General features: G+C 44.2%; 3 protein-coding genes across 5 annotated transcripts; all 3 read right to left on the bottom strand.

The window, feature by feature from the left end:
- Window positions 1-378: 378 nt before the first annotated feature.
- haus6 (HAUS augmin-like complex, subunit 6) lies at window positions 379-9,243 on the bottom strand. 3 transcript variants are annotated; one of them, XM_019863257.1, is made up of 17 exons: window positions 9,147-9,243; window positions 8,893-9,022; window positions 8,626-8,721; window positions 8,476-8,554; window positions 8,239-8,371; window positions 8,030-8,174; window positions 7,282-7,344; window positions 7,138-7,189; window positions 6,897-7,070; window positions 6,650-6,834; window positions 6,325-6,454; window positions 6,143-6,248; window positions 5,819-5,891; window positions 2,411-2,546; window positions 1,756-1,842; window positions 1,554-1,689; window positions 379-1,369 (listed from the first exon to the last, which is right to left on the bottom strand). In XM_019863257.1, the coding sequence occupies exons 2-17, from the start codon at window positions 9,015-9,017 to the stop codon at window positions 939-941; spliced, it is 2,151 nt and encodes a 716-aa protein (XP_019718816.1). In that variant the 5' UTR covers window positions 9,018-9,022; window positions 9,147-9,243; the 3' UTR covers window positions 379-938. The 3 variants fall into 3 exon arrangements, with proteins under 3 accessions (XP_019718816.1, XP_019718815.1, XP_019718817.1); XM_019863256.1 differs by having other exon boundaries at window positions 8,893-9,227; XM_019863258.1 differs by having other exon boundaries at window positions 1,249-1,384; window positions 1,528-1,689; window positions 8,893-9,228.
- A 684-nt stretch (window positions 9,244-9,927) lies between these two features.
- On the bottom strand, window positions 9,928-15,130 carry plaa (phospholipase A2-activating protein). Its single transcript, XM_019863207.1, has 13 exons — window positions 14,881-15,130; window positions 13,807-14,000; window positions 13,385-13,606; window positions 13,016-13,183; window positions 12,516-12,651; window positions 12,276-12,445; window positions 11,985-12,136; window positions 11,201-11,420; window positions 10,995-11,060; window positions 10,853-10,924; window positions 10,669-10,776; window positions 10,427-10,591; window positions 9,928-10,169 (listed from the first exon to the last, which is right to left on the bottom strand). Exons 1-13 carry the CDS (start codon window positions 15,039-15,041, stop codon window positions 9,928-9,930), a joined length of 2,076 nt encoding a protein of 691 aa, XP_019718766.1. The 5' UTR covers window positions 15,042-15,130.
- Window positions 15,131-15,619: 489 nt separating this feature from the next.
- rcor2 (REST corepressor 2) lies at window positions 15,620-23,909 on the bottom strand. The gene is made up of 14 exons (XM_019863229.1): window positions 22,630-23,909; window positions 22,039-22,188; window positions 21,046-21,102; window positions 20,431-20,511; window positions 20,290-20,342; window positions 20,042-20,203; window positions 19,848-19,972; window positions 19,701-19,767; window positions 19,392-19,631; window positions 19,240-19,317; window positions 19,089-19,146; window positions 18,159-18,226; window positions 17,932-18,081; window positions 15,620-17,647 (listed from the first exon to the last, which is right to left on the bottom strand). The coding sequence occupies exons 1-14, from the start codon at window positions 22,697-22,699 to the stop codon at window positions 17,309-17,311; spliced, it is 1,698 nt and encodes a 565-aa protein (XP_019718788.1). The 5' UTR covers window positions 22,700-23,909; the 3' UTR covers window positions 15,620-17,308.
- Window positions 23,910-25,399: the final 1,490 nt, after the last annotated feature.

The following is a 25,399-nucleotide window of genomic DNA, read 5'->3' as shown; positions in this document are numbered from 1 at the left end:
CAGTTTGAAAATTGAACAGAAAAAAATCCCAAGATCGCCACTATTCTTTCAAGTCGTCCAATCGCAGGGCTGTTTACAAACGGAAAACGGAGAGACTGTTCGGGAGAGCTCGTGAAAACTCGACGATAAGGTACCTGACCGCCCCTAAAATTTTCTCAACGGATTTAGACGATTCACAAAAATGATCAATTTAAGAAATAAAACGGCGGATTTCCGCGGATCCGCGGAAAATTGCCATGTATGAAGTGATCAGAAAAACAAGTACAGTACAGGGAATTGAGAAATCCGTAGGAGCAAAACATTTGTACTTTGAAACATCCCACCAGCTTGACTTGTCAAATTTCTTTCTAATTGGGATGGCATACTTTTTTTAATGTGTACCATTGAGACAAAATAAGTGTTGAACTATTATTTATTGCCGACAAACATGTATGAGTTACAAAATAAAACACCAAGTGAATTCATTTTCAAATAGAAACATTTCTCGCATAACTTTCCAACTTGTAGTCAAAAAGCACAGGTTAGTGGCACTAACATTTCCACTGAGTGATTAAATCACCCTTTTCCTACCCGTCCGTCTCCTATATAATCACATGGAAACAAAGCAAATATGTTTTTCACTGGATTTTAACTGCAGCAAATGATTTTTGAGCTGGCAGCCAGTGAATCAAACAGGCCAGATGTCAGAAACCAAAATACTGCACAGTAACAATTGTGTTTGAATCATGAATGTGAAAGGCACTGCCAGAAACAGTGAGGTGCAATATGGTGGACTGGACCTTGAGATGACTTTGTGTTGATGCAATTCGGATAACTGTACAAGACAGTGACACTTGGTTCTTATCATCGTTCGGTGAGAATGTGCCGAGTGGAGAGGTGGCAATTAGGTTTTGTTCAGTGTGTCAAAATGCAGCGGGAAATACAGCAGGCGGCAACTGTCACTCTCCGCTTGCAGCCGTAACATCAAAATTCAATAGAAGGCACTCAGATGAGCTGCCATGGCACGACTGCGCCCTGTGTCCCCCGCCGGGGTTCAACGCCGACCGCGTGTCATCCTCGTTCAGGCAGGGGATAAGTACTTCTTCCTCTGTGTCATCCTCGAGGCTTAGCAGACTGTCGAAGCTCAGCAGGTGGGGCAGCGTCTCTTGCTGGAGGCTGATTGGGGTCGTCGCGTGGAATGTGCCCCAAAACGACTGCTGGCTGCTGTGGTTTGAAGTGGAGGCACAGTCGCCTGAGCTTCCAGGCCGATGCGCGACACCGCCGCAAGGCTCGCGGAAGGGAGTGCGGCACCCAAACACGCTCTTGTCGCATTTTTTTGCATCATCGTCTTCCTCGAGCGCCTTCTGCCAGGAGCTTTTCACGTCCACAACTTGAAAAGAAAAAAGGTAAGAAAAATGAAAAATGAGAAGCTGCTTATGTCTGTGAAATTGTATTACACTGCCCCCTTGTGGCCATGACAAGCACACCACAAGGTGCAGCAGAATGAATTGAAGCTCTTATCAATACTATCAGTGGATTTTTGAAAGTACAGGAAAAAGCAGCAGCCAACTCACTCAAACTCTCAGGCGTGCGAGGAAGCTGCTTTCTGGTGTTGAAGGGGTCTCCGTGAAGGATGCTGAGGATTCCCTCCAGTTCCAAACTTGCCAGTCTGCCTGTTGATGGACTGGTTGTGGTTACAGCATCTGCAAACTTTTACATACGTGTTATCACAGCGTTACTGTTATTTGAAAAGGGGTGGGGGGGAGGGGGCTTTACCTGGTCGGCGAGGTTATCACATTCCAGGTCTAATATTGGCTTCGCTGTCACCTTCGACTGACTGCGACTGGTTGGCCTCACGGTTGCCTGTGATCAAGGTTAAAATAGTTTTAGAATTTTTTAAATGTATTTTTCAGGGCAGGTTTTAGTGTTTTTAAATATGTGTATTTCTTGTGTGCAGGATTAAAAAAATATATTTTAAAAACACATACTGTACAGTCCACAGACTTTGAAGTACATTAAGTGCAGTGCTTAAAGCTGCTTCAAAAGTTAGACGCATCACAACCCTCAAGTCTTGAAGCTCGTATGGCCTCACTTTGCACCCCTTCTTCGCCAAGTTGCCAACTAAAGTAGATTTGTGGCTTAAAATCCACTACATTCAAGTTCCGATTCCCAAACGACCATTCGACCTTCCTTCTGGTTGTGTTGCCGAAATAAAATCATTTCAAATCAACCCAAAGGCTCATGTATTAAGTGCATTGAGAAATACAAAAACGATGGACATTTCCGTAAAATTTGAGTGAGAGTTCTATGTAGTTTAAGTTTTTGTTTTCTTAAAAGCATTTTCATTCACTAAAATGATACTGTGATACATTGCAAATGGCCCATTAGGATAAAGTGAACCCAAAAATGGCAGCTGAACGTGAACCAGCACCTGCAGTGGTTTGGGTGTCGTCTCTCGATGACAAGATGCAGACATGTCAAGAAGCCAGTCAAAGGAGGAGTTGACTCCGGATGACCTGGCGGCCGCATCCCCGTGCAGATGCTCCTCTGCTGCCGGGCAACCCCCGCTTGCAAACAAGATGTCGTTATAGAGCATTTAATCTTTGGACACGCCAGAGTAGAGCTGAACGATTTATCTGTGATTTTGCAAAACGCGATCTCGAGATCGTGAGCTGCCGCTTTTGGCAAGGCTCCTAAAGAGTCCAGGATCAGTAGTGAACACTATTTTACGCTTGCATGCCATCTCCACACTATAAGAAGCGGTACGCGCACAAAGGTCACACTCATCGATCAGAAGAAAGGTGCCACACGTGCTCAGGTCACACGTTCCAATCGGAGGCGAAATGTTCTAACATGAGCGGATTTTGAGTTTGTCACCAAAGACGAGTGTTTGCGATTTTCCAGTTAGGTTTTAAGATGATGCATAGCAGAGAGTCAACCTGTTAAGAGGTCTTTAATTACATCATACCGGCTAATGACAGTGGAGACAGTGTCTTGCTTTGTTGGCTGTAACTGCAGGCCAAAGTATTCAGCCGGCTTGTTTGTAGCACCCGGTGGGCATTAGCGGTAGAGATCCTATTTTAGATCCTATTTGGATGACAGAGGTTTTGGTGTTAGCGCTGGTCGTTCCGAGTCATGCAGCGCCCCACTGTCTTACGGTGTTCCACAGGGATCAATGGCGGGGCCTCTGCTGTTTTCACTGCACCCGCTGCACTTGGGTTCCATGTTAAGAAAACAAGGCATTTCCTTCCGCGGCTATGCGGGTAATCGTCAGATCTATTTTCCACCGATCAAATAAAAGATGCCCTCTCACTGAGGCCACTTTTGCCTAATCTGGTGGAAATGAAGATGAAAACAAAACTTAGGGTGTTTAGTCCCAGTGGGCCTTGCACATTCCATCCTGCATCCTTATCAAAAGCCAACAGTCTTGAACTTGGGTCTTCAGCTGGACAGGGTTTTTAAATTGAACTGGCAAATTGGTGATGTTAAATATTTATTGTATTGGGCAGCTGGCTAAGGTAAAAAGCTGGCCTGGTGCAGAATGCACAATGTTTCACACTCCATAGCAGAGCAAACCGACTCGTCCATTCCTGCGCATACCAGCCACCAGAGATTGTTTGCTACTCGTGGAAATGTCGCATGTCAGAGCTCACGTCCAAAGACTCGTTTGTTTGTTTTTAAACCCTGACCCCCCCCCCCCAAAAAGTCAGCTAGGTATTAGAGTACTTTTAACATTTAGTTTGTTCCACACTGACTTGTGAGTCGTTCTTAAAAGAAAGTATTGACCATTTTCAGTAAAAATTCGATTGTTTATGAAAAAGATCATCAATGAATGACCCATTTTTTTTCACAAGGGCAAAAGTACTGTAATTGTATTTTTCAACGAGTTTATTTTTTTTAATATAATTTCAGTTTCCTTTTCGGGTGTTGAACTATTTATTGAAAGTGTTGAACTTTGCCTCCGGTCTCTTATTTAGCCTAATTTGAAAATTGTTTTATATTGTACAAAATTGAGGAATTTTTTTCCCCACTAGTTTTTCCAGTCAAAGATGGGTCCTCCAGCGGAGTTGTAATAACATCCGTTGGCAAGGACTTTATGTCCATGCATGAATCTTGTTACAATACCATGGGAAGCAATTCTTAGCTTCCGTTTTCATCCATGCATTCGCATAACAGTTTTCAAAGTTGAGATGTTATGATGCAATTTTCCGTCTGTTTGTAAATGTGTGAATTTTGCCCCTGAACCGAAGCCTGATTCGACATCTTAAAATCATTCGGCCCTATGCTGGGGCACTGAATAAATAGGACACAAACTTGCATTTTGAGGGGAGAGTGTCTGACAGAGGTTTTGGTGTTAGCGCTGGTCGTTCCGAGTCATGCAGCGCCCCACTGTCTTACGGTGTTCCACAGGGATCAATGGCGGGGCCTCTGCTGTTTTCACTGCACCCGCTGCACTTGGGTTCCATGTTAAGAAAACAAGGCATTTCCTTCCGCGGCTATGCGGGTAATCGTCAGATCTATTTTCCACCGATCAAATAAAAGATGCCCTCTCACTGAGGCCACTTTTGCCTAATCTGGTGGAAATGAAGATGAAAACAAAACTTAGGGTGTTTAGTCCCAGTGGGCCTTGCACATTCCATCCTGCATCCTTATCAAAAGCCAACAGTCTTGAACTTGGGTCTTCAGCTGGACAGGGTTTTTAAATTGAACTGGCAAATTGGTGATGTTAAATATTTATTGTATTGGGCAGCTGGCTAAGGTAAAAATCTGGCCTGGTGCAGAATGCACAATGTTTCACGCTCCATAGCAGAGCAAACTGACTCGTCCATTCCTGCGCATACCAGCCACCAGAGATTGTTTGATACTCGTGGAAATGTCGCATGTCAGAGCTCACGTCCAAAACCCAACAAAAAGTTAACAGGCTGTTTTGTTGATTTTTAACCCATGACCCCCCCCCCCCAAAAAAAAGTCAGCTAGGCATTAGAGTACTTTTAACATTTAGTTTGTTCCACACTGACAAACTGTAATTGTATTGTAACGTAACAAAAGTACTGTAATTGTATTTTTCAACAAGTTTTTTTTTTGTTTTTAATATAATTTCAATTTCCTTTTCGGGTGTTAAACTATTTATTGAAATAGTTGAACTTTGCCTCCGGTCTCTTATTTAGCCTAATTATTTGAAAATTGTTTTATATTGTACAAAATTGAGGATTTTTTTTTTCCCACTAGTTTTTCCAGTCAAAGATGGGTCTTCCACCGTAGTTGTAATAACATCCGTTGGCAAGGACTTGATGTCCATGCATGAATCTTGTTACAATACCATGGGAAGCAATTCTTAGCTTCCGTTTTCATCCATGCATTCGCATAACAGTTTTCAAAGTTGAGATGTTATGATGGAATTTTCCGTCTATTTGTAAATGTGTGAATTTTGCCTGTGAACCGAAGCCTGATTCGATTTCTTAAAATCGTTCGGCCCTATGCCGGGGCACTGAATAAATAGGACACAAACATGCATTTTGAGGGGCGAGTGTCTGCTCCGTATCTGTCTGTGGTAATTTCTCTCCACTCACCACAGTCATCAGAGAGCACGGATAATTTAGGGAGGACTAGTGATGGGCAGAGCACAGCTTAGCACTGCCCAAGTATCTGCCTCCCACAAAATAAAAAAATAAAATAAAATGGCAGTTACCTTTTGTAGTCTTCAATTTCTCTCCACTCACCACAGTCATCAGAGAGCACGGATCCTTTAGGGAGGACTAGTGATGGGCAGAGCACATCTTAGCACTGCCCAAGTATCTGCCTCCCACAAAATAAAAAAATAAAATAAAATGGCAGTTACCTTTTGTAGTCTTCTGTGGAAGTATTGCTTTCATTTTCACCCTCCGCTGGAGAAGGACACTCTGGAGACTTCTCTAGAATTTTGCATGAGCAAAAACATTTTTTTAACAGTAAAAACTAATTTAACACACCACTTCTCTCAGTTTAGTGACTTTGCAGACATTTCTTACTGTGTGGCAATCAGCTCGCAGAAAGCCAACTGCCACTTATTCATTCTCAAGTGATCATGACATGAACCGCCTCTTGAGGTTTTCCAAGGGGATTGTGGCAACACTGACGACAAGCTAACTGAAGTGGACCGCAAAGGTCATTGGGCGTCACTCACCAGGAAGCTTCGCAGGAAACTGGGAGAAGATGCAACTGGCGTTGCTGCCGTCGAGTGCTGCTCCGAATGACAGGCGAGGCATTGGCATTGTAAGAAGGCCAAGAACCTAAAAAAGGGCTGGCTTTACAATCAGACTTCAATTTCAAAATTTGACCCAAGGGCGACTACGAATGACCACTCACCGGATCGTCATTGAACAATGAGACTAAAGATTTGCTTTTTAGTTTGTCTGCCCACTTCCTGTCCCACTCGCCTTCCAGCTCTAGGATGGCACTCCTCATCTTGGGAATTTCCTCCTTGGAAATCTTCAGTCTAGTTCATACCGTGCAAAAGGAGTCAATGTCAAATCCCATTGGCAGGCTAATAGAGAATTAGCATCAAGTTCCACTTTTGATATTAATTCAAATAAATATTCTCACACACACACACACACACACACACACACACACACACACACACACACACACACACACACACACAATTGGCCGTCCTTTTTTTACGGTTTACCTGAGGAGCTTCAGTTCCTGCAGCTGGCGGGCCACCTGCTGCTGTATTTGCCGCAACTGCGGCAGGCTGAGCCGCGGCGAGCCCTCGTGCGCCTCCTCCTTCAGGAGGCGCAGGGAGTGGTTCATCAGCTCCAAGGGCCACAGGAGGTTCAGCTGACCGGCCTCGTACGCTTTCCCCAAGCTCAACTGCCAAGCGTACGTTGTCGTCACGCAAGCGTCAGTCGGGCGAGCGCGCAGGCCGCACTCACCTGCTGCGAGGGCTGCTCTATCCTCTGAAGCAAGCAACGGGGAATTTGCAGGTGGCGCCTCGAGCCGTCGAGCGCGTGCTGGTCCACGTCTCCTTGCAGCACGCTTTCCAACACCTTTCGGTTGGACTCGGTCGTCGTGAGCATTCCGTCCACGGTCGCCCACAGAGAGCGAACCTGAACGCGAGGATTTACTTTTGAGGCAAAACACAATGCAGAACTCGTACATTTCTTTAAACGTTACCATGTCAGCTTTATCACCGGAATCCTCTTCAACAGAATCTCGAGCGTGCTGCCTGCAGAGTAAAAAGAAAAGCAGCTGATTGACCGGCGCGGTATAGGCAAAGAACAGCGGCGAGGAATAAGGAGGTGCGGCGGGGAAACCTACTGGAGTAGCTCGTCATACTTTTTACTCTCAGCTCGGAGGTCTCGCATTGAATCCATGAGGCGCCTAAAAGACAAGAACAAATGCACTCATGCCGTGAGTATTAACTCTCTTGACCACCAAACGGGTGCTTTTCATTCCACTAATTCGCCCACCACGATATTCCAAATGGCAATAAAACGGCGTCATTCTGGTTGGTCCTTTGGCTTTATTGTATATGTGCATTTTCTTTGTTAATTTAATTATACAGCATCGAGACTGATCAACCAATCTTTATCGATACAGAACTTTTCATAAAAGACATGCAACTCAAAAGTGATTTACATGAGTTAAAAACATCCCGTCCACCATCCTCTGTTTGCCCGCTGCAATATGAACATCGTTTAGCAGTAAATGAATGTAATTTGAACATGACTGTTCTCACTAAATGTCTAATAGTTGACAAAAGCTCAGTTCACTGCGCTATAATATAGAAATATGGAGAACACAACCTACTGGCCATGTTTTCCTTTTACATGTGTGCGTTTTAGTTTTGCACTGAAATGCAGTGTGGAAATATTATTTTCCCACATTTTTATTTCCATGCATCTGGCAATTTGCAATCTGTTGAGCTGAAATAGATGCCTTGTGTTGTAAAATGTTTACCGTAGTTTTGATTCATTGAGCTATAAATACACTTTACACCTTCGATAGGACATCAGAAAAAGAAAAAATCCAAAAAACACTTAAACGCAGACATTCAAGGACTCACTGGGATTTTTTCTGCACCTCCAGCAGAAAGAGATCCTGGTGTGCTGCCTGTTCCCAAAATCTTTTTTTGACCACCTGGAGTCTCTTCAACGCCATGCGGCGCGAGGACGTCGGCTTGAAGACGGCATCCGCAACCCAGCTGTCATCTAAGCCAAACATTTGAAGATCATTTACAAGAATTTCTCAAGTTCTGTTTGAATAAGGATCTACCCGTAATGAATGTTTTCATTTCCTGCTGCATGACATGCATGACTAAATGGACCATCAAACTGGTGAATTTGGGGCCGCCGGGCGAGAGTAACAACGATGCGAGAACTTTGGAGCCGGTGTATCCAGTTTCGGCCTAAGAGGACAAAACAAAAAACCAAAAAACAAACAAACAAACAATCAGTATCCAGGTTTGAGGGCAAAGTGACCCTGGCTTACCCAACACTTTCAAATGCTCACCATTATTTCTTGCAGCCAAACGCGGGTCGCTTTGCGAAACTCAGTATCTTGTTTAGTTGTGAAAGGAGGCCAGCAAAATCTAGAAATAATAGTAAAGGAGAGCTCATGAAAAGGAACCCACAGGGAGTCACGTCTCCTGAATCCCCTTACTTGTATGTCTGTTGAAATCGTGTTGAATTGAGTTTTTCCAACAGGAACTGGATTACAATGTGAAAGGCATCCTTGTTGGGTTTGTCGAACATATTCCTGTATAGGACATGACAAAAAACAATGACAGTGGTCTAGGAAACCGTTTTCCCACTTCAGATTGCTACTAGGGCGTTGAACAAGCCAACATTCACTTGGTTAACACTCTAAAGAAATTTACTGTAAATGTTCAGAGAAAATTCCCCACCGCGTGACAACGGGAAGACTTACGGTCCCATTTTGATGTGTTTTGAGGAGTTTGGCAAGAGGTGTATTCGCTTTTCAGGCTGCAAGCCCAGTGCAAGCAGACAAAACCACAGATTTGCGCCGTCGTCTTTTTGCGTTTGGTTCGCCATCGTTACTTCGGGCGGAGAAAAGAAAAGGCACAAGGTCCGGTCAACAGCCTGGTTTTGCTTCAACAACAGCCAATAAGTAAAATCCAAAAACAGAATTCGACGATGATAGGTTTTAAATGGGTTTGCTACCTTTCAGTCAAGGATGAACTCAACTGTTCGGGCAGCTTGAGCCAACCGCCAAAATTTACTTCTTCTTCTTCTTCTGTTTGGTGGTTGTGCCCAGTTTTATACGTCCGCGGCCTCAGGTTGTCTTCTTCTTTTACGGCGGGGGTTGGTGAATGTGTTTTTCATTTGAGATTGCGCTCCTAGCGTAGTGGAGTATCAATGCAGTACGCGGAAAATCAAATCGGAAGAAATGAGCTACATTTGATTGGAAAAAAACCCCCAAATGACATTTATTTATGTATTTACCTCCCCCCCAATGAAATATATAAAGACCTTGTATTTTGTCCATATTTAAAGTGGGATTTTTGCCCTACATCTTGTTCGGAAATGTGTGGTCCTATGTGGCAGCCCAGTAGCACAAAATTGTGGTCACCTTCAGCATTTAAGATCGTTTATTTCAATTTTAATTCACGGTCATAAATTGTCAAATAATTCCTGAAAAGATATTTTGCAATGTGTAACGAAATACTTTGCTTAATTTCAACATACAGTACAAATATCAACGATGACCAGTGCGGAGTGTCTCCTTCCTGAGATTCCCTCATCTTTTCACATGATTAATGCACCAATTGCTGCATTCATTCAAACGCAAGTGAAGGCGATTTTTGCAAATGAATATTTGGAATGCAAAAGCCGGAAGGTGTCCTTTTATTTATTGTCAAACATACAGGTCAATGTTTCCACCAAACAGCGATCAGCAAAAAAGCTCATCGTCGTCGTCAGAAAGGGATTTTCCGTAAGATTGTCATTGCAGTTCTTTTAAAACCAGTTGACAACACTCGCCGGGGGCTGGGCCGGGCCTGCTGCTGAAGCAGTTGCACAGGATCCGCAGCGCCAGCATCTGATTGGCTGCGCGGCCCTCGGGCCTCATCAGGCTCAGGAGATGGTTGCACAGCTGGACGCCCTCCGCCTCACCGCACAGGCTCTCATTGACCTGCGGGTGGCGCACAGCCAGCCTTAGAATGTCCAGGACTGGAAATACAATATCTAGCGAGAAAGACAAGAAACGCGAATTATTTTCAGTTCGCCTTCAAAATTTACACTACTCACAAGAAGTTTGGGCTTGTGGGCCTCCTGGTGAACAATGCACTACCCATTTTATAATACTACCTAGACTGGAAATACTTCACAAAACCCACACAGATGAACAAAACTTTTCAAAACTATGTATTTATCCTCCTCATCCCAAAGCAGGTATGACATTTCTGAAATTGAATGTGGGTAGCGTAAGACACGGCCTATACCTTCAGGCCAGTGCGAGGCCTTCCAGAGGAGGTTGATTTGTTGAATAGTTGGCGGGCACTCGTTAGGCCCGCAGACGGACGCCAGCAGCCTCTCCAGACTTTCCAGGAAGTCTTCAGAGAGCTTGTGTTCCTGCGGGGCTCCTGCGTTCAGCTCTTTCAGCTTGCCTGGTCAAGAAAGGAACAAAATCCAGACTTGACACAAACAGAACGCCAAGTTTTCATCGGCAACCAAATATGCTCACCAACAATTTGTGAAATATTGGCTTGCTCAAAGGTCACGCCATCAGTCTTTGGAAAGTAAATGTTGGTGCTTTTCGGTCTTAGTGCTGCTGAAGAATAAGCGCCTCCACCTGCCAAAGGAAATAAATCAAAATCCTCCTTTAGGTTTTGGCTCTTGGTATCCGCATTGGGTCGGTGAAGGCAGACCTGTGAAGGGATCGGCCACGCCTTCAGGAGCAACTGAGTCACGGCCGGAGCCGGGGATGTAGCGACCAGAGCCTAGGAGACGTTCAAATGGCCATTGTCAGAAGGGAACCGAAACTCTCCATTTCGAAGCCAAATACTGCACCTGTGAAGGGATCGCCTCCAAAATTTGGTCTTCCGTCCGCGGACCCTGGGATGTACCGCGCTCCCCCTGCCGGGTCGACAAAGAACAACAGTTTGACGCAAGAACAAGGCAGGTGCCTGTAATACAGTATGAGGGCAGTCCTGGAACTTTTCTGTCACACCTCATACGCAAAAACGTCTTTTGACGGAGAAAACGGTCTTCCTCACCCGTGAATGGGTCACCACCGGCGGGTTGTGCGGGTCCCACCACGTGTCCTTTGGTGTTTTCAATGATAAAATTAGCAACCTGGTCCAGAAACATGGGGCTGAGGTCGTTCTTCTGCAAAAAGTTGTGCGCCGTCAGCCAGGGGTCCTCCGACACGTTGTAAGGCAGCTTCATGGATGGCCCGCCCTCGTTCACGTCAATCGTGAAGACGTAATCGTACTCCTGCGGGGGGGGTGACATGAATCGTCTGAGAATAAAGTCTGAACACTGACTCTTCCAGACAAATTGGACCCGTTTTTAAATTTGGAGAGTAAAGCCGAACAATTAATCGAGTTCAATTTGACAGCACACTGTTGTTGAATTTACATATCCTGTACATCCATGCATTTATCAAACATAATAATTTTATTGCTTGTGTTGATTAAATTAAAAGGGAGGAGGACTTTTGAAAAAAATAATCTCATATTAAATCGCAATATTAGAATATTGGGCAGAGGCCACAATTAGAATTTTCGAAATAATTCATCCTCATTTCACAGCAATTAAAATAAATACGTAAATAAAAAATTTCCATTGCTTTTCCATTCCCAAAATACACACACACACACACACACACAATATATATTTATTTTTTAAAATGTAATTCTTTAGTACAGGTGGTGCTCCAAGGTTTATGAACACTGAGGCTGCTCAGTGTTTACAAAAACAAAAAAAAAAAAAAGGAATTCGTGTTCTAATGCATCCTAACAGGGTGTAAATTTGTTCCCAGCAAACACGCGACCTCACCTTTCCTTCATACATGACACTTTTGGAGGTCTGCTGGTTTGAGCCACCGACCACATCTCCAATTTTCACCCAGCGACTGTCAGTGACACTCCACTGATAAGCCTCCACTTTCTGCCCATCTTTAATCAGTCGCGTCTGTCCATCGCGATTCCCTGGGAAAGCAAAAATGCAGACAATTTGGCCAGATTGATATTTCTGGAAAAAAAAAAAAATCAATGCCAGATGAAAACTGTCTATTTTGAAACTGAACTATCTTACATTGCAATAAAAAGTCAAAAAAAAAACCACTACCAGGCTCATTGAGGTGTTCCGGTCCAGGAAGGTCCTCGACTTTGATGTCTCCGAGGTCTCCTGTCTTGGGGTCGATGGTAGCATTCGAGAGCTCGTTCTCAAAGGCCTGTAAGTCCTGAGCGCTTGCCACGCGGTCCTCGGCCTCCGTAAACACTCGGATGATGCCGTCGCTGTGGCAGGACAGACGGTTAGCCAAAGGATAAAGAAAAGAAAAATAAAAAAAAGTTTTGAAGGAGTTACCTGGCTCCGACAGCAATATCGCCATTTGGTAGGATGCAGCAGCACCACACAGACTGAGCAGGCAGGCGGATAGTCTGCGTACATTCTCCACCCCTCCATATTCGCACAGTTCGGTCCTCTCCTGTGCTCACAAAATCTAGCGCAAGGAACACAAAAATTCAGCAGGGGTGGGAAAACGTTGGACGACAGTGGACATGTTTTTTTGGGGAAACAGAATTAAATCTTGGATATTGAAACACCAAACTGTTTCACCAATCCATATCAATTTAATGCAAGTCCACTATCTTAATGCTATTACATAATGCAAAACGTAATGGTTGGGCTACTCAAAATTAGCATAGCTGTTATGGAAACGATCAACTTGACACACGTGGAGCAGCAACACATGCAAACTTTATCCAGTAGAGCTCAGTGAGTGCTGCCTGGCACGTTGTGGGAAAAGTTGTAGCGGGATGGTGACTTTACTGCACTGTTTAAAATCCAATTTGAGGCCGACAAACCTTGACTATTTGGGAAGACGGCAATACTGTAGATGTAGTTAGTGTGCCCGTGGTACACCTGTGCACATTCGCCTGTCACCAGCCACCTCCTGATGCTGGTGTCGTTGCTGCAAGAGAAGAACTCAGTGCTGCTGATCACCACGAGTCCCCGTACGCAATCCTCGTGACCTAAATCGGAACAAAAAGTTATTCTCTTGATGATGACTGACCGCTGGGTGACTAGGTTATAAAGCCGATACTTCACAAAAGTAAACGACTGAGGTTACATCATCTCCACAAACTGTTTTTCAAAGGTCCTGGAGCCATGACCGATGCCATCGATAAAACCGTGACCTGACTAGGCGGGAATGAGTTGTTTGCGTAAGCTACCTGTAAATGTCCTCTCGCATCGTCCTGCTTTCCAAAGCTTGATGCTTCTGTCTGCCGATCCGGACAGCATGAGTCCTTGCTCAGGCAACATGGCCACTGCCCACACAGCTGCAGAATGGCCCTGCAGCGTCATCATGCACTTTTCACTGAGCCACACTTTGGCCGTGGTGTCCCAAGAGCCACTCAAAAGTGTTCCGAACTTCCCCGAGGACAGAGTACAAACTGTGGACATACAACGTTGTAAAGATGACACAGAACATATGACGGCAAATATTAGATTTGATTCCCTAGTTCCTCAATATACGACGCCCCGATACAGGGATTGGGGACTAAGCTCTCATTACCTACTCCCGAATCAGGATAGAGATTTTCATGGTTAACTCAAGAAGTCTAATGAAAAATAGTCAAATAGTCATGCTCACCTGTGTTTTTGTGACCTTTAAGAGTGTACAAGGGCTGTGGTTGGTCCAGTGTGAATACGCAAATGTTATTGTCGTTCCCCCCAGTGGCAATGAGTCCTCGGGGGTACACTTCGCTCGGCGCAATGATGCACACGCATGATACAAAGTTCGAGTGGCCCGACATACATTGCATCTCCGTGAAACCGTTGTCGGAGCTGTCAACAAAGAGGAAACACAGAGTGAATTTTTATGTCATTTGGAAGGAGAAATGTGCCTTCAACTGTTGATGGAATGGGAGAAACAGTTAACAAACAAGTAAGGAATGAAAACACTTGCAAGGAGAATGGTCAGGAGGTCGCTTAAAAGCAATGTCTTTCTGACAAAAACAAAAAAAACCCAAGACCAGTATAAATAATTTCAAAACAGGTTCCATCATTTTTTTGACCTGTACAATTCAAGTGACCTTTTGAAAATATATATTTTCAATAGGGGAAGTAAAAATTAAAAACTGAGATGAGGTGGCTGCACAAGTGTACAAAGCCTCTTTATAGCAGACGACAAAAAGTTTTTGTGCTCGCAGCCATTTTTGGGGATGGGGGGGTTAAAACAGATTAATACAATTTCAGTTAATTTCAATTGGGATTTTTTTTTTTGATGGTTTATCTAAATCACGGAACGCGTAAGATTTAATTTTACTTTATTCAATTTTATTGTTAATTCAGAAACAGGTAAGTACCAGTGTGTGTGGGTGTATATATATGACTTTTTTAAAAGCCTTACCTTCAACAAAAATGGATTGCGACTTTGCAATATTAGGGAAACGTGCCTTTTGCTCAACGGCATTCATTCAATACAAAGTAAATACGTACAAGGTAAATTGTATGTGCAAGACAATAAGTGCTTCAACTGAATGAATGACAAAGCTAATTCGAAAAGCACTTTTACAAAAGCATTAGAAAAGAAATGTCAGCACTTTACATAAGCAAGATGAAAAGCGCTTTATTTGATTATCTCCCGTATGGGGTTTATGAACGCTTAAGGCAACAAAGTCACTTTATACGATGAATTATAGGCCAGCAGGCTAACGCTAGCTACCTTGAGTTTGGGACCCAGATCCTTCCGGTCCGGTCCCTGGACACAGAAACGAACGCTCCTTCCGGGAAAACAGCAGCCGCGAGCCCCCGGACGTCCATTTCGTGGCCCGGAATGGAGCACCTAAGCCTGTAAAAGTTGGATGACGCCGTGTTTACCTCCATTCTGACGGTGAAACCCAGAAGAACCGTGGGAACTCCGACACGACAACGCCGGGAGGCTAAAAGCTAGCGGAAGCAGAATGACGTCATCCAGGTCCTGCTCACCAAGTCAATAATTTATTGTTTGTATTAAAATCTTGTTTTAAGAGTTAATTCAACTACGGAATACGCACACATACATATACATTAACTAATCCATAAACACTGTATGTAGCACCTCATCGAGCGGGTTTGCCCGTTGCTGGGATACGTCAGCGCATCCGCCATATTGGATGGGGCAGAGTCTCGTTTTGAGACAAATAATCACTTTCAACGTGATGATTATGAATACTTACTCTTTCTCCCTAAAATATTGAAGATATATTCAAGCATCTAATTGATGCATTTTTCGAATATTTTAAGCAGTGTTCACAGCTCCCAATTTATCGTAAATAAACCATTAAAATTAAATATTTAGTAGGCTTCTAGAACAACTAGTCCACCAGTTTTCGTTTTAATTTCAGCAAGTATTTACTGAACAGAGTCGTGAGATCCACATTGAAGATTCAGCTATTTCTCACATTGCAGACTTTTGTTCTGACTGCTTTCTCAGTCCTTTATTTGGGGGAAATTGATATGTATGAGAAAAGTTAGCGAAGCAACTAACAGTCGGGAGATTTTGTTTCATCGTACTAGCCAAGAAGGCGGCAAATTCTCGTCACAAAATTATGTAATGGTCAAAACCATACAACACAACCATGACATTGTTAAATTCCCAGTCTTGAACATCTTCACCTAATCCTTTCAATTTGACACATGTAATAACATAACGGCAATGTCGCCGTACAATTCAGCGTTAAAGCGTGAAAATCAAATCGATTAAAAAAAACCAACACAATAAACACATAAATAAACAAAAAACTTCGCGACAAGAGCCCACGACAATTCGTGCATTTGCATTGTCTCATTTTCACCCAACACATCTTTTAATTTGAGACCACTCTCCAAATAAAAAAACGAAATGAACCCCTAAGTCGTCGCACACTTCTGCGATCAAAGCTCGTCATTATCTGAAATGACAATAATTACACCTTGTTCAAGTGGATCTGTTCTGTCTCTAGTTCCTCTCTCGACTCAATGTGCACTTCTACTGCACATGCATGCAACAAACTGATATAATAATAATTACTATATTAAACTAAACTGTGGCCAATTCCTTATTCTAGAAAAAAAACAAATGGAAACGTCTAACAATTTTTCACATACAGGCTGTATTAGCCTTTTTTTTTTGCATGAAAATGAGAGTGAACCTCAAAGGAATCAAAAGGCAAGTCGGCTTGAAAGCCAAACGTGAATAGAAGTGACTTGTGATCCCAGTAGCTTTACACTTAGACATGCTACCTATCAAAAAACACCAGATTCACTGCAACAATTTGGATAACGTTCCTGTATCAAAACATAATTAGCAGCTGTCATAAGAAAGTCAAAGTCTTTTTTTTTCTCCCCCCTTGTGCTTTTAAAGCGAGAACTGACTTTGGCTGAATAAGTTGTAGGAGATGGGGCAAAGAGGACTCACAACTCAAGTCACACACCAAAGGCTCCTTAGTGCTTTGTCAATAATAATAAACACCTAAACTATTACTACTACCAAAGAGATCATCTTAAATCTAGTTAAAAAAAAACAACAAAAAACACTTCACTCCAGTTCATACCAGTAGGACATGGCTGCGAGAAGAGGGAGAGAAACTTCATTGCTCTTTATCCCCATCATCCCATCCTGAAAAGTTTCACCTCAGCTATTCAAAACTGGTCAACATTGTACCTGCTCTATCCTCTGAGGGTTCCAGTTGTAATGCAAAAGCTGTTCAAACTGTAGGGGCTTAGGTAGTGTTTGGAGTTTTGAGCTATTGAACGTGTACGTGTGTGTGTGTGTGTGGAATAGCAGTGGTCTGGAGGTAGGTGTGACAGTGCAGCTAGAATACAAAAACACTTAAGAGCTGACATTTTGGACCACAGTGCTCACGAGACGCCGTGAAAACATTTTGGGTGGAACGAGGGTTGCAAATTGCCCAACTGGGAAATTTTCCATTGGAACGAATGGGGATGAAACAGGAATTTCCAAAAGCGAAAGGTGGCTCTTCACGGGGATAAATCTGCACGAGTAAACGTGTAACCTTTCTCATTCTCAATTCCCACGGAAAGTTTCCAAGTTGGCATATTTCCAAGCTAACTTTTCGTTGAAATTTCCCAGAAATGTTGCACCGTTTCGCAACCCTCGTGTGTTCCGTCTCCTAGTGCGAGTTGGCCTGCTCCACCTTGATCCCCACCAGCGACGGCGGCATCTGCATGGCTGCCGAGGGCGAGGAGCTGGGAGGAGAAGCCCGCAGGCTGGAGCTTCCGGAGGAGGTGACTGCGGGCCGGATGAGGGGCGGCGGCGGGTGGTTGTGAGGGGCCCGGTTCTGCAGCGGGCGGGTCTGCAGTGGCGGGGGCTGGCGCAGGAGGCTGGGCGGCGCAGAGGGCGGCGCCGGGCGCAGCAGCGGGGGTGGCTGGGACAGGGACGAAGGGTTGTGGCTCGATGAGTGGGGCGAGGAGCTCCCGGCCGCATCTGGAGGAGAGTCCTCCATCTTGACCTTGAGAAGCAGCGAGAGGAAACGACAATGGATTTTTGTACTTCAGCTTACAAGATGTACAGGTTGATTACTTTGACTCGGGTCAATAAGTGAAGCCCAGAGGTCAAAGCAAACAAGGTGCAGAAGCATTAAGCTGTGATGGTGCACACGGATGTCTTCATCACTTTTATTTCAAAATGATTTTGCATCTTGAATTTTATTTTTAATTCTGTGAAGCACATTGAGTTACCTTGTGTATGAAATGCACGCTTTAACTCAAGCTGCCATGTGTGGCCCTTGCTCACCTCGTCTTCCTCCGCTCCCCCTTCCGTGGCGGTCACCATCTCCTCGCCACCCCGCCTGAGGTCACGGGTGGCCACCTGCTCGGCGGCCCACTCCCTCAGCACCTCGTCCAGGTTGAACCTGCGGCGGTAGCTCACGAAGAAGGAGCTCACCTAGCGATGCGAGAGCAAATGACCATGAGCACGTATGTGTGGCGAGGGGAAAAAAAAAAAGTCCTGAGGTGGCTCACCTGAGCGGACGTCTTGTTTCCAATCACTTCAGCGATGGCGTTGAAGTCTTTGCCGTAACGACGGATTGCTGCAAAATGGGAATTGACACTTTAGAGTGAAATTCCACTCACCGCCTTTATTTTTACTTGCACAGTCATTGCTTTTAATGTCTTTTGTACTTGATGCTAAGATACAACAGGAAACTCGTAGGCAGGCAGGCTTCCAGCATCGACGTGGCGGTGTTTGCCAAGATAATACTCTTTTGCATATATTATTTATCCTCTGTGAAGAATGATTATTCCGAACAAGTAATCCAGAGGACCTGCGTGACCAGCACAGTATATCGATGTCTTTTACACTGACCTCAGGTGGCCAACTGGCACACACCAGAATAAGACAAGATAAGAAAACCTTTATTTGTCTCACAATGGAGAAATTCCCAATTTACAGCAGCAAAATTATGAAAGGAAGAAAGTAGAAGACAAAAAGTATATAAATAAATATAAAATATAAATATAAGCATATTAAAAATGGGTGAGTGGGGGTGAGTCCAGGTTTTCAGAACCGTCTATTCAATGTATGTACATTGAAGAAGAACATGCGACAAACTTATGATGGAGTGTAAAGTTTCCTCATTAAAAAAAAAATTCTGCAGGGCTGGAATGATGACCGTCATTTCCATTCATTCCATTGGATTAATGAATGGCTTCACCATTCATTTCAATGGGGAAAGGTGAGTAATCAGAATAGTTTTTCAGGGTAACTATATTATCCATAGGTCACCGTCCACTCATACAGTCTTTATCCTCTGCAAGGAGATGCAACTCTTCAATTGTTTTTCATTCTATTTAATTGTGTTTTTTTTTTTTTTTAAATAAAATATAATTTATTATGGAGTGTATTTTTTTCTCTCTCCGAGGCTGGTCAACACACACACCCTGTTCCCTCACCTTGCACCGCAAGCAGCTGCTCCTCTGTCGTCCAGCGAGCGTTCATCTTGGGGGTGGGCTGCAAAAGAGGAGCGCGTCACTTCAGACGGAAATTGTGGCAACCTCTCAGTCGGAGGTTAAAAAAAAAAAAAAAAAAAAAAAAGGAATATACCTCAGTGGGCCTGAAAGTGTCAACACCTTCATTCAGACTCAGTTTCAAACTACTGTTGCTCTGTTTAATACTTTGGACCTGAAAGAGGAAGTCAAGATGGTGTTTAATGGGCACACACACGCAGATGGACGGCGACACGGGACGCCTGTCACCTGTCGTTTGAGTGACACCAGCTGCGTGTCCAGCTGCCTTATCGTCAGCACGCCCGAGTCGTGCGAGGCGGACAGGGACGTGATGTCGGCCTGCTCCAGGTGCATCCCCTTGGGCGGCCGGCGGCGCGCTCGAAGAGGGTGGTGGCGGTACTGTGCGCCGATGTTTTCCTTCTTGATGGGGCCGGAGCGACCGGGGGTGACCTTGTCTGAGGCGGCGCTATTGGCGTTCTGCTTGGCCGCCTGTGCACACATAGTGACGCATTTGCATCGTGCTGTGAGTTTTTTTTTTTTCCCCCCTCCGATGCTCACCTCCTTTTTGGCATCAAGCTCAAAGTCACAGTCGCTGCCGGGATCTCCTTCCTCCAGCTCGTCATTGCTACATTGGAAAAAAAATTGTTTCATCCTTCCGTATGCTTTTTTTCCCCCCTCCGAATGAAAAGAGTTGTTTCTTCTCACCTGTCATCTTTCTCCCTCTTGCTGACCAGCCTCCTGGCCTGGCGGTCCATGACGGAGGTTCTGGTTCTTGTCTTCTTCCAGCTGTAGTAGTACTTCACCAAACTGGATATCAGCTTGTCCGGAAGCTAAAAACACCAAAGTCAAATACGTTTGATGTATTGGGCTGTGGGCTGTCAAACACGATGGCGTCTCACCATCTGCTGTATGCGGTGGAAGCTCTTCCCGTGGAAGCTGAAGGCCTGTTCGAACAGCACTTTATCCTCCACCGTCCACTCGTCGGGGAACGGCGTGAAGTTGGCCAGGTCGGCCAGCGAGCGCTCCACGTCGTGCTTGTGCCACAGCAGCATGCCCAGCGCCTGCCGGCAGCGTTTGCACGTTACGCTCAAAGGGTGCCGGCGCAGTCGCGGAGACAGAAGTGACGCCACTGTTGGGTCTACTCTACCTGCTCCATGTTGTAGCCATGTTTCTCTTTGGCCATCAGGATGTATTCGTCCACTGCATGGGACAACACAATGAGCAATGGAGACACGCGGCAAATACTCACCAAAGAGTTAGCGATAGGGCGAAAAGAGCGAGTGCGTACACATTGCATCCGACAGCTGAGTGTTGGGACACCAGACCAACATGCTCCTCTGGTCCTTCTCATTGTAACGGGCCGGGCTGTCTGAAATTGCAAGCAAATTTCAAGATTCATTGTGGAAAAAAAACAAAACACCTGGTCAAACAGGTTCGGCAATTGACATGCCATACAGTCACGACGTCGTCAGTTTCATGACTGCAGTGGTATGTTGACTCAATTTCACCGGGCACGTTATCAAATCAAATTTCCTCATTGAAATGCTCTGAATCCATTTTCGCCCCACCCAAAAATAAATCAATAAAATAAATAAAACAGCCACACTTTTTTTTTTTGCTTTTTTAAAAATAAAATTTACATTATCTAAAAACATTTTTAAAAAATGCAACGATGGGCATTACAGTATTGGACTTGTTTTATTTCTCTGGTTTTATTTCTCTTTTTACGCCAATATTTTGCCTTCTACCACAAATGAATATTGGTTAATATTGGCCTCCTTGACAACTAATAATCTGGCACGGCTCTGAAAAACCCTATTGGGGTATATCTAGGACTGAGTGACGCCAGAAGCTGGAGTAGTATTACTGGGTGTTATCATTTCTTTTTTTTTTTTTTTTTTACCTGGTTTGAACTCCGGGATTTGGGCCTGGTAGTCTCCTCCCACTCGAATCATGCTGTCTGTCGAGGAACAAGAGAGAAAAAGGAAGCGCTCAGAGGAGGAGGTGGGCGTGGTCAACAACATGGCCGCCATTCAACAAGCAGCCGAGCGGGACGGACAGGATTGCCACAAGACACACATGGCACGGAGCGACTCATCATTTCTTAAAAAAAGAGTTCCATTCAACAGCCGTCCAGCTGATTTTTAATCACATTCTAATGAACTCTTGTTCTGTTCTAGTCGTCATAAAAAGCTCACAGTCGTTTTTAGGGCCCGACCGATTACCGGTAATCTCAACGCTAAAGGTGTTTGCATGTGTGTGTATGTATAGTACCTCATAAATTTGGAAACGGCCACGGAACACAAATTATGGACAATTAGGTCAGTGGCAAGCTGTCCTTGGGTCTGACGGGTCCAAATTTGAGATTTTTAGTTCTGGTTGACCGACATGTCTTTGTAAGGTGACGAATAAGTGAAGGTTGCTACGCGAGCTCCTTCAAGACCATTGAAGAACCATTTCAAAGTGATTGAAAGAATGCCAAGAGTGTGCAGAGCTGCAATCAAAGCAAAAGGTGCCAACTGGGAAGTATTTAAAATCTTTTTGATCATCATTTGCAACTCAAGTTTAGTAAATGATTATTTACCTGTTGCTGCACAATGTGGATGTCTTTAGTATTCATTTACAATGTAATAAAAATAAATAAAAAAAAAAGAAACACACATTTGAACATGTTTCCAAACTTTTGAGTGGTCCTGTGTATGATGATAAGGTTTATGGTCATGCTTAGTTGTACATGATTTGTGTTAAAAGTGGCACGCTATATTCACAATGCAACATTGTCAAAGATGACATGTTTGGACGAGTAAAAGGTGTCGCTGTGTTTTATTTTGAAGTCGTCACTTTGTGTGTGTGTGTGTGTGTGTGTGTGTGTGTGTGTGTGTGTGTGTGTGTATACCATGAGCATGCTCCTCATCGCTGCTCTCCTCCTCGGAATGCGGTTGGCTGTTACCGTTGGTTACGGTCTTGGCTCGGCTCCTGGACAGGACACCGGCCCCAGAGCGCTCCATCACCGAGGGCATGGCTTTGCGAGACACCGCCACAGACCCTGAACATATCCAGCTTGCATTAACATACTTTGGTTTCGCTTTAAAGTACAATACATTTGTGCTTATTCTTTGAATGGTTGTGAAAAGGTATCCCACCTCCTATTTAAAAGGAAACCGTGTAAGGATTTGTCGTATTTTAACTGGCCATTATTTCAAAAACCGACCATTATATTAATTATAAAATATCTGTTCAATCACATCAACATAATTTTAAAAAAATATAATTGTAGGTGAAGTAATCGCTAATTAGATTACATAGGGCGAGCCTCCCCGACAGCAGGCTGCCATGTTTCACCGCCATGTTTCTGTTACGGATCTTAGAAGGAGACAAACTTAGCGAATGTAATTCCTCAACATGATGATGTGTGACAAATGCCATGCACTTCGTCCGTCACTTGAGGGAATACTCGAAGTCGTTTGAGATGAGATTTTGCATGCACCTCTGCTGAAGGAATTGGTGGTAGGCTTGCGAAGTGTGTGGTCTCCCTGAGGCAACGAGTGCGCCTGCATTTACCGAAAATCGTTGCATTCTATGAGTTCACCACTAGATGACGCTGAATTACACACACTGTACCTTTAAGCACAACTGTAGTTCAAAATGTGCATGTTACAGAGGTAGCTTGGAGAGTAAAATGTTTTTTTTTTTCAGTAGATACTTGGTGTGGAAAGTTGGAGAACCGACAGACAGTCTTGATCATTTTCTTTGGATTAGCAGTCCCGTGACATGGTCCTAAAACACGCCAAGACTGGAAAAAAACTGCACAATGCACAGCGGCCTTGTTACGCTGTCAAGCAGCCTTTCTCCTCATCGGTCACGTGAGGACACACGCGTCCATACAACTCAAATTTAGCAGGCTAAATAAATAAATAAACAAACAGACTTGTTCGAACTTGCGACCACTTCAAAAAGTGTTAAAAAGAACAATACGAGACTCTCTAAGGGGGTCTTTGTCCCTCATAATGCCCCCCCCATCCACCCCCTCCCCAACTGCAACAGCTGTCCCGACGACCCGAGTAATACTTCAAAATGAACATTTACGACGTTTGAGTCGACGTTTACGGCTGAGGGGAAATCGCGAATCTCCTGACAACTTGGAATATTTTTTTAAATGAGCACCAAAGGGAGAATTACTGCGGTAGCCTCGGTCATACCCGATGGTAGCCTCGAGCACAACGATAGATATACTATTTTAAAAATGGTTATTTGGAAAGAGTTGCCATGAGACAAGATGCCCAGGTTTTGACCGATGTTTAAGATGCATTCATGTTAAAATAAACACTTTGTCTTCTTTACACCGCAATAACGCCAGATGTACTTATTTTTTTCGGGTGCCGAGAACGCGACCGACGAACAAATTCAGCCCTAGTATTTTCACAATAAAATCTCCTCTTTGTTTATCATTAATGTGACAAACACAAGTGCGTCCCTTTTGTTTTCAACACGCTCAACGTCGCCCAGTCAGCGACCGACTCTCGTTGAAGAAATTAAAAAGTAAATTTTTTTCATAACATAAAAACTAAATTCACTTCCTTTTCGTCGTGTTACGTCGACTCATAAAAAGAAAATATTTGTTTCCAAAGTGTGGCCGAGATCCTCCTTGCAAGTGCGGTGTGTGGGTATCCATAGTTGGGATGCTAGCGTTAGCCACTTAGCTCGCCGAGGCTAGCAGCACCTCCGCGTTACATTAGTAACGTTTACTCCGACTTGCGAGTCAACATTAACAGTCGCGTTGTACCTGCGTGCCTCGATCCTCTGCCGAGCCCCAACTTATATATGCCACTCTGCCTTTCACGGTGCCTTTGCCAATCTCCTCGGACGTGTCAAAATAAAGACTTATTGCCCAAATGACGCTTTAATTCTTCCAATTGAATACAATGAAGTGAAACGGCGGCGTGGAGCACAAATGCAAGCAGCCGGCGAGCCGCACAGCGCCCTCGGAATTGCGAGGTGCTCGTCCGCCGCCCGGTGCCTCTCCCAGGCTCCAGCTTCGCCGTTTGGAGTGAGGAAGAAGTGGTTTGTATAAAAGTCAGCAATGGTCGCCCATTCGGCTTAAATGTCATTTGTCTTCAGGTTTGTAGAAACGCAGAAATATGTGTTGAACACTATTTTGTGGACAAACAAAACCAACAATTGGGGACTACTTGCCGGTCTGCCCGCGGAGGGATGTGTCAAGTGTGCATCTCTGTACTGAGGCAGGCTGTCCAGACTTGCACTGTGCGTGTACGTGCGCGCGCGCGCGTGTGCGTGTGTGTGTGTGTGTGTGTGTGGGGGTGGGGGGGGGTCACAAGTGTTTCCCTTTGAGAGGCAGCGAGAAGAATAAACAGTTTTATATTTTACCCCTAATTCCAATTAGTGGTTCCTTGCTGCCTGTGGTATGTTGTCTCACACCTGACGCTGGAAAACATGCACGAAAACAGGCCCTCGTGGATCACGTGCATATTCACTGGTACACACATGCACGCGCGCGCTCACACACGCACTTTCGAGATGTGTAATTTTTCTGCCATTTTCACATAGATGGAGATCATGCACTATTCTCAGACCCTTTTGGTTTATTTCAAGTGATTCATATGAACTGCACGTTTAAAAAAAGAACGCAAATTCTCAATTATTATTATATGTACGTTTGTATGCATGTATTTATATATTTTGTTTTGTTTTATTTTATTTTATTGCCACCGATGACAATCCAGGTCATCATTTTCATCGCCCCATAACAACATAACACGGCCGAGAAGTCATTGTTTATCATACCATTCACATTCATGGTTTCATGAAATAAAATGCACAATCTTGCACACACACACAGCCTCGTAACTCAGAATACAATCAGAAACAAACCTTAGTAGAAAACAATATTTGAAATTATGAAGAATTAATATGCAGCCATCAGTGCCAATTGATCACTCTATGGCTGTTCGCTTGCAAATTAGTGCTTGAGATAGAAGTTGACTATGACAGTACAAAAAAGTAACAGCAAAGGAAATTGGGTTATCTATTAAATTAAGACCAGCAAAAGGTTGCTTTTTACTCAAATTTATTCCTGCTAGATTATGAGTGATTGGCCTGGATATGCGGGAATTATATTTCATGAAACCCTGACTGCGGATTGTATGATCAAAAATGATGGATTGTGCATGCATGCACATCCACCCTTCACAGAGGTGAAGAGTCACCTCTGTTCATCCCATTGTAACCCCCACACACAC

Source organism: Hippocampus comes, unplaced genomic scaffold (assembly GCF_001891065.2).
Source record: "Hippocampus comes isolate QL1 unplaced genomic scaffold, H_comes_QL1_v1.1 scaffold18, whole genome shotgun sequence".
NCBI classification, from domain to species: Eukaryota; Metazoa; Chordata; class Actinopteri; order Syngnathiformes; family Syngnathidae; genus Hippocampus; species Hippocampus comes.
The sequence above is the reverse complement of the archived record's forward strand: the minus strand, read 5'-3'. Positions and strand labels throughout refer to the sequence as shown.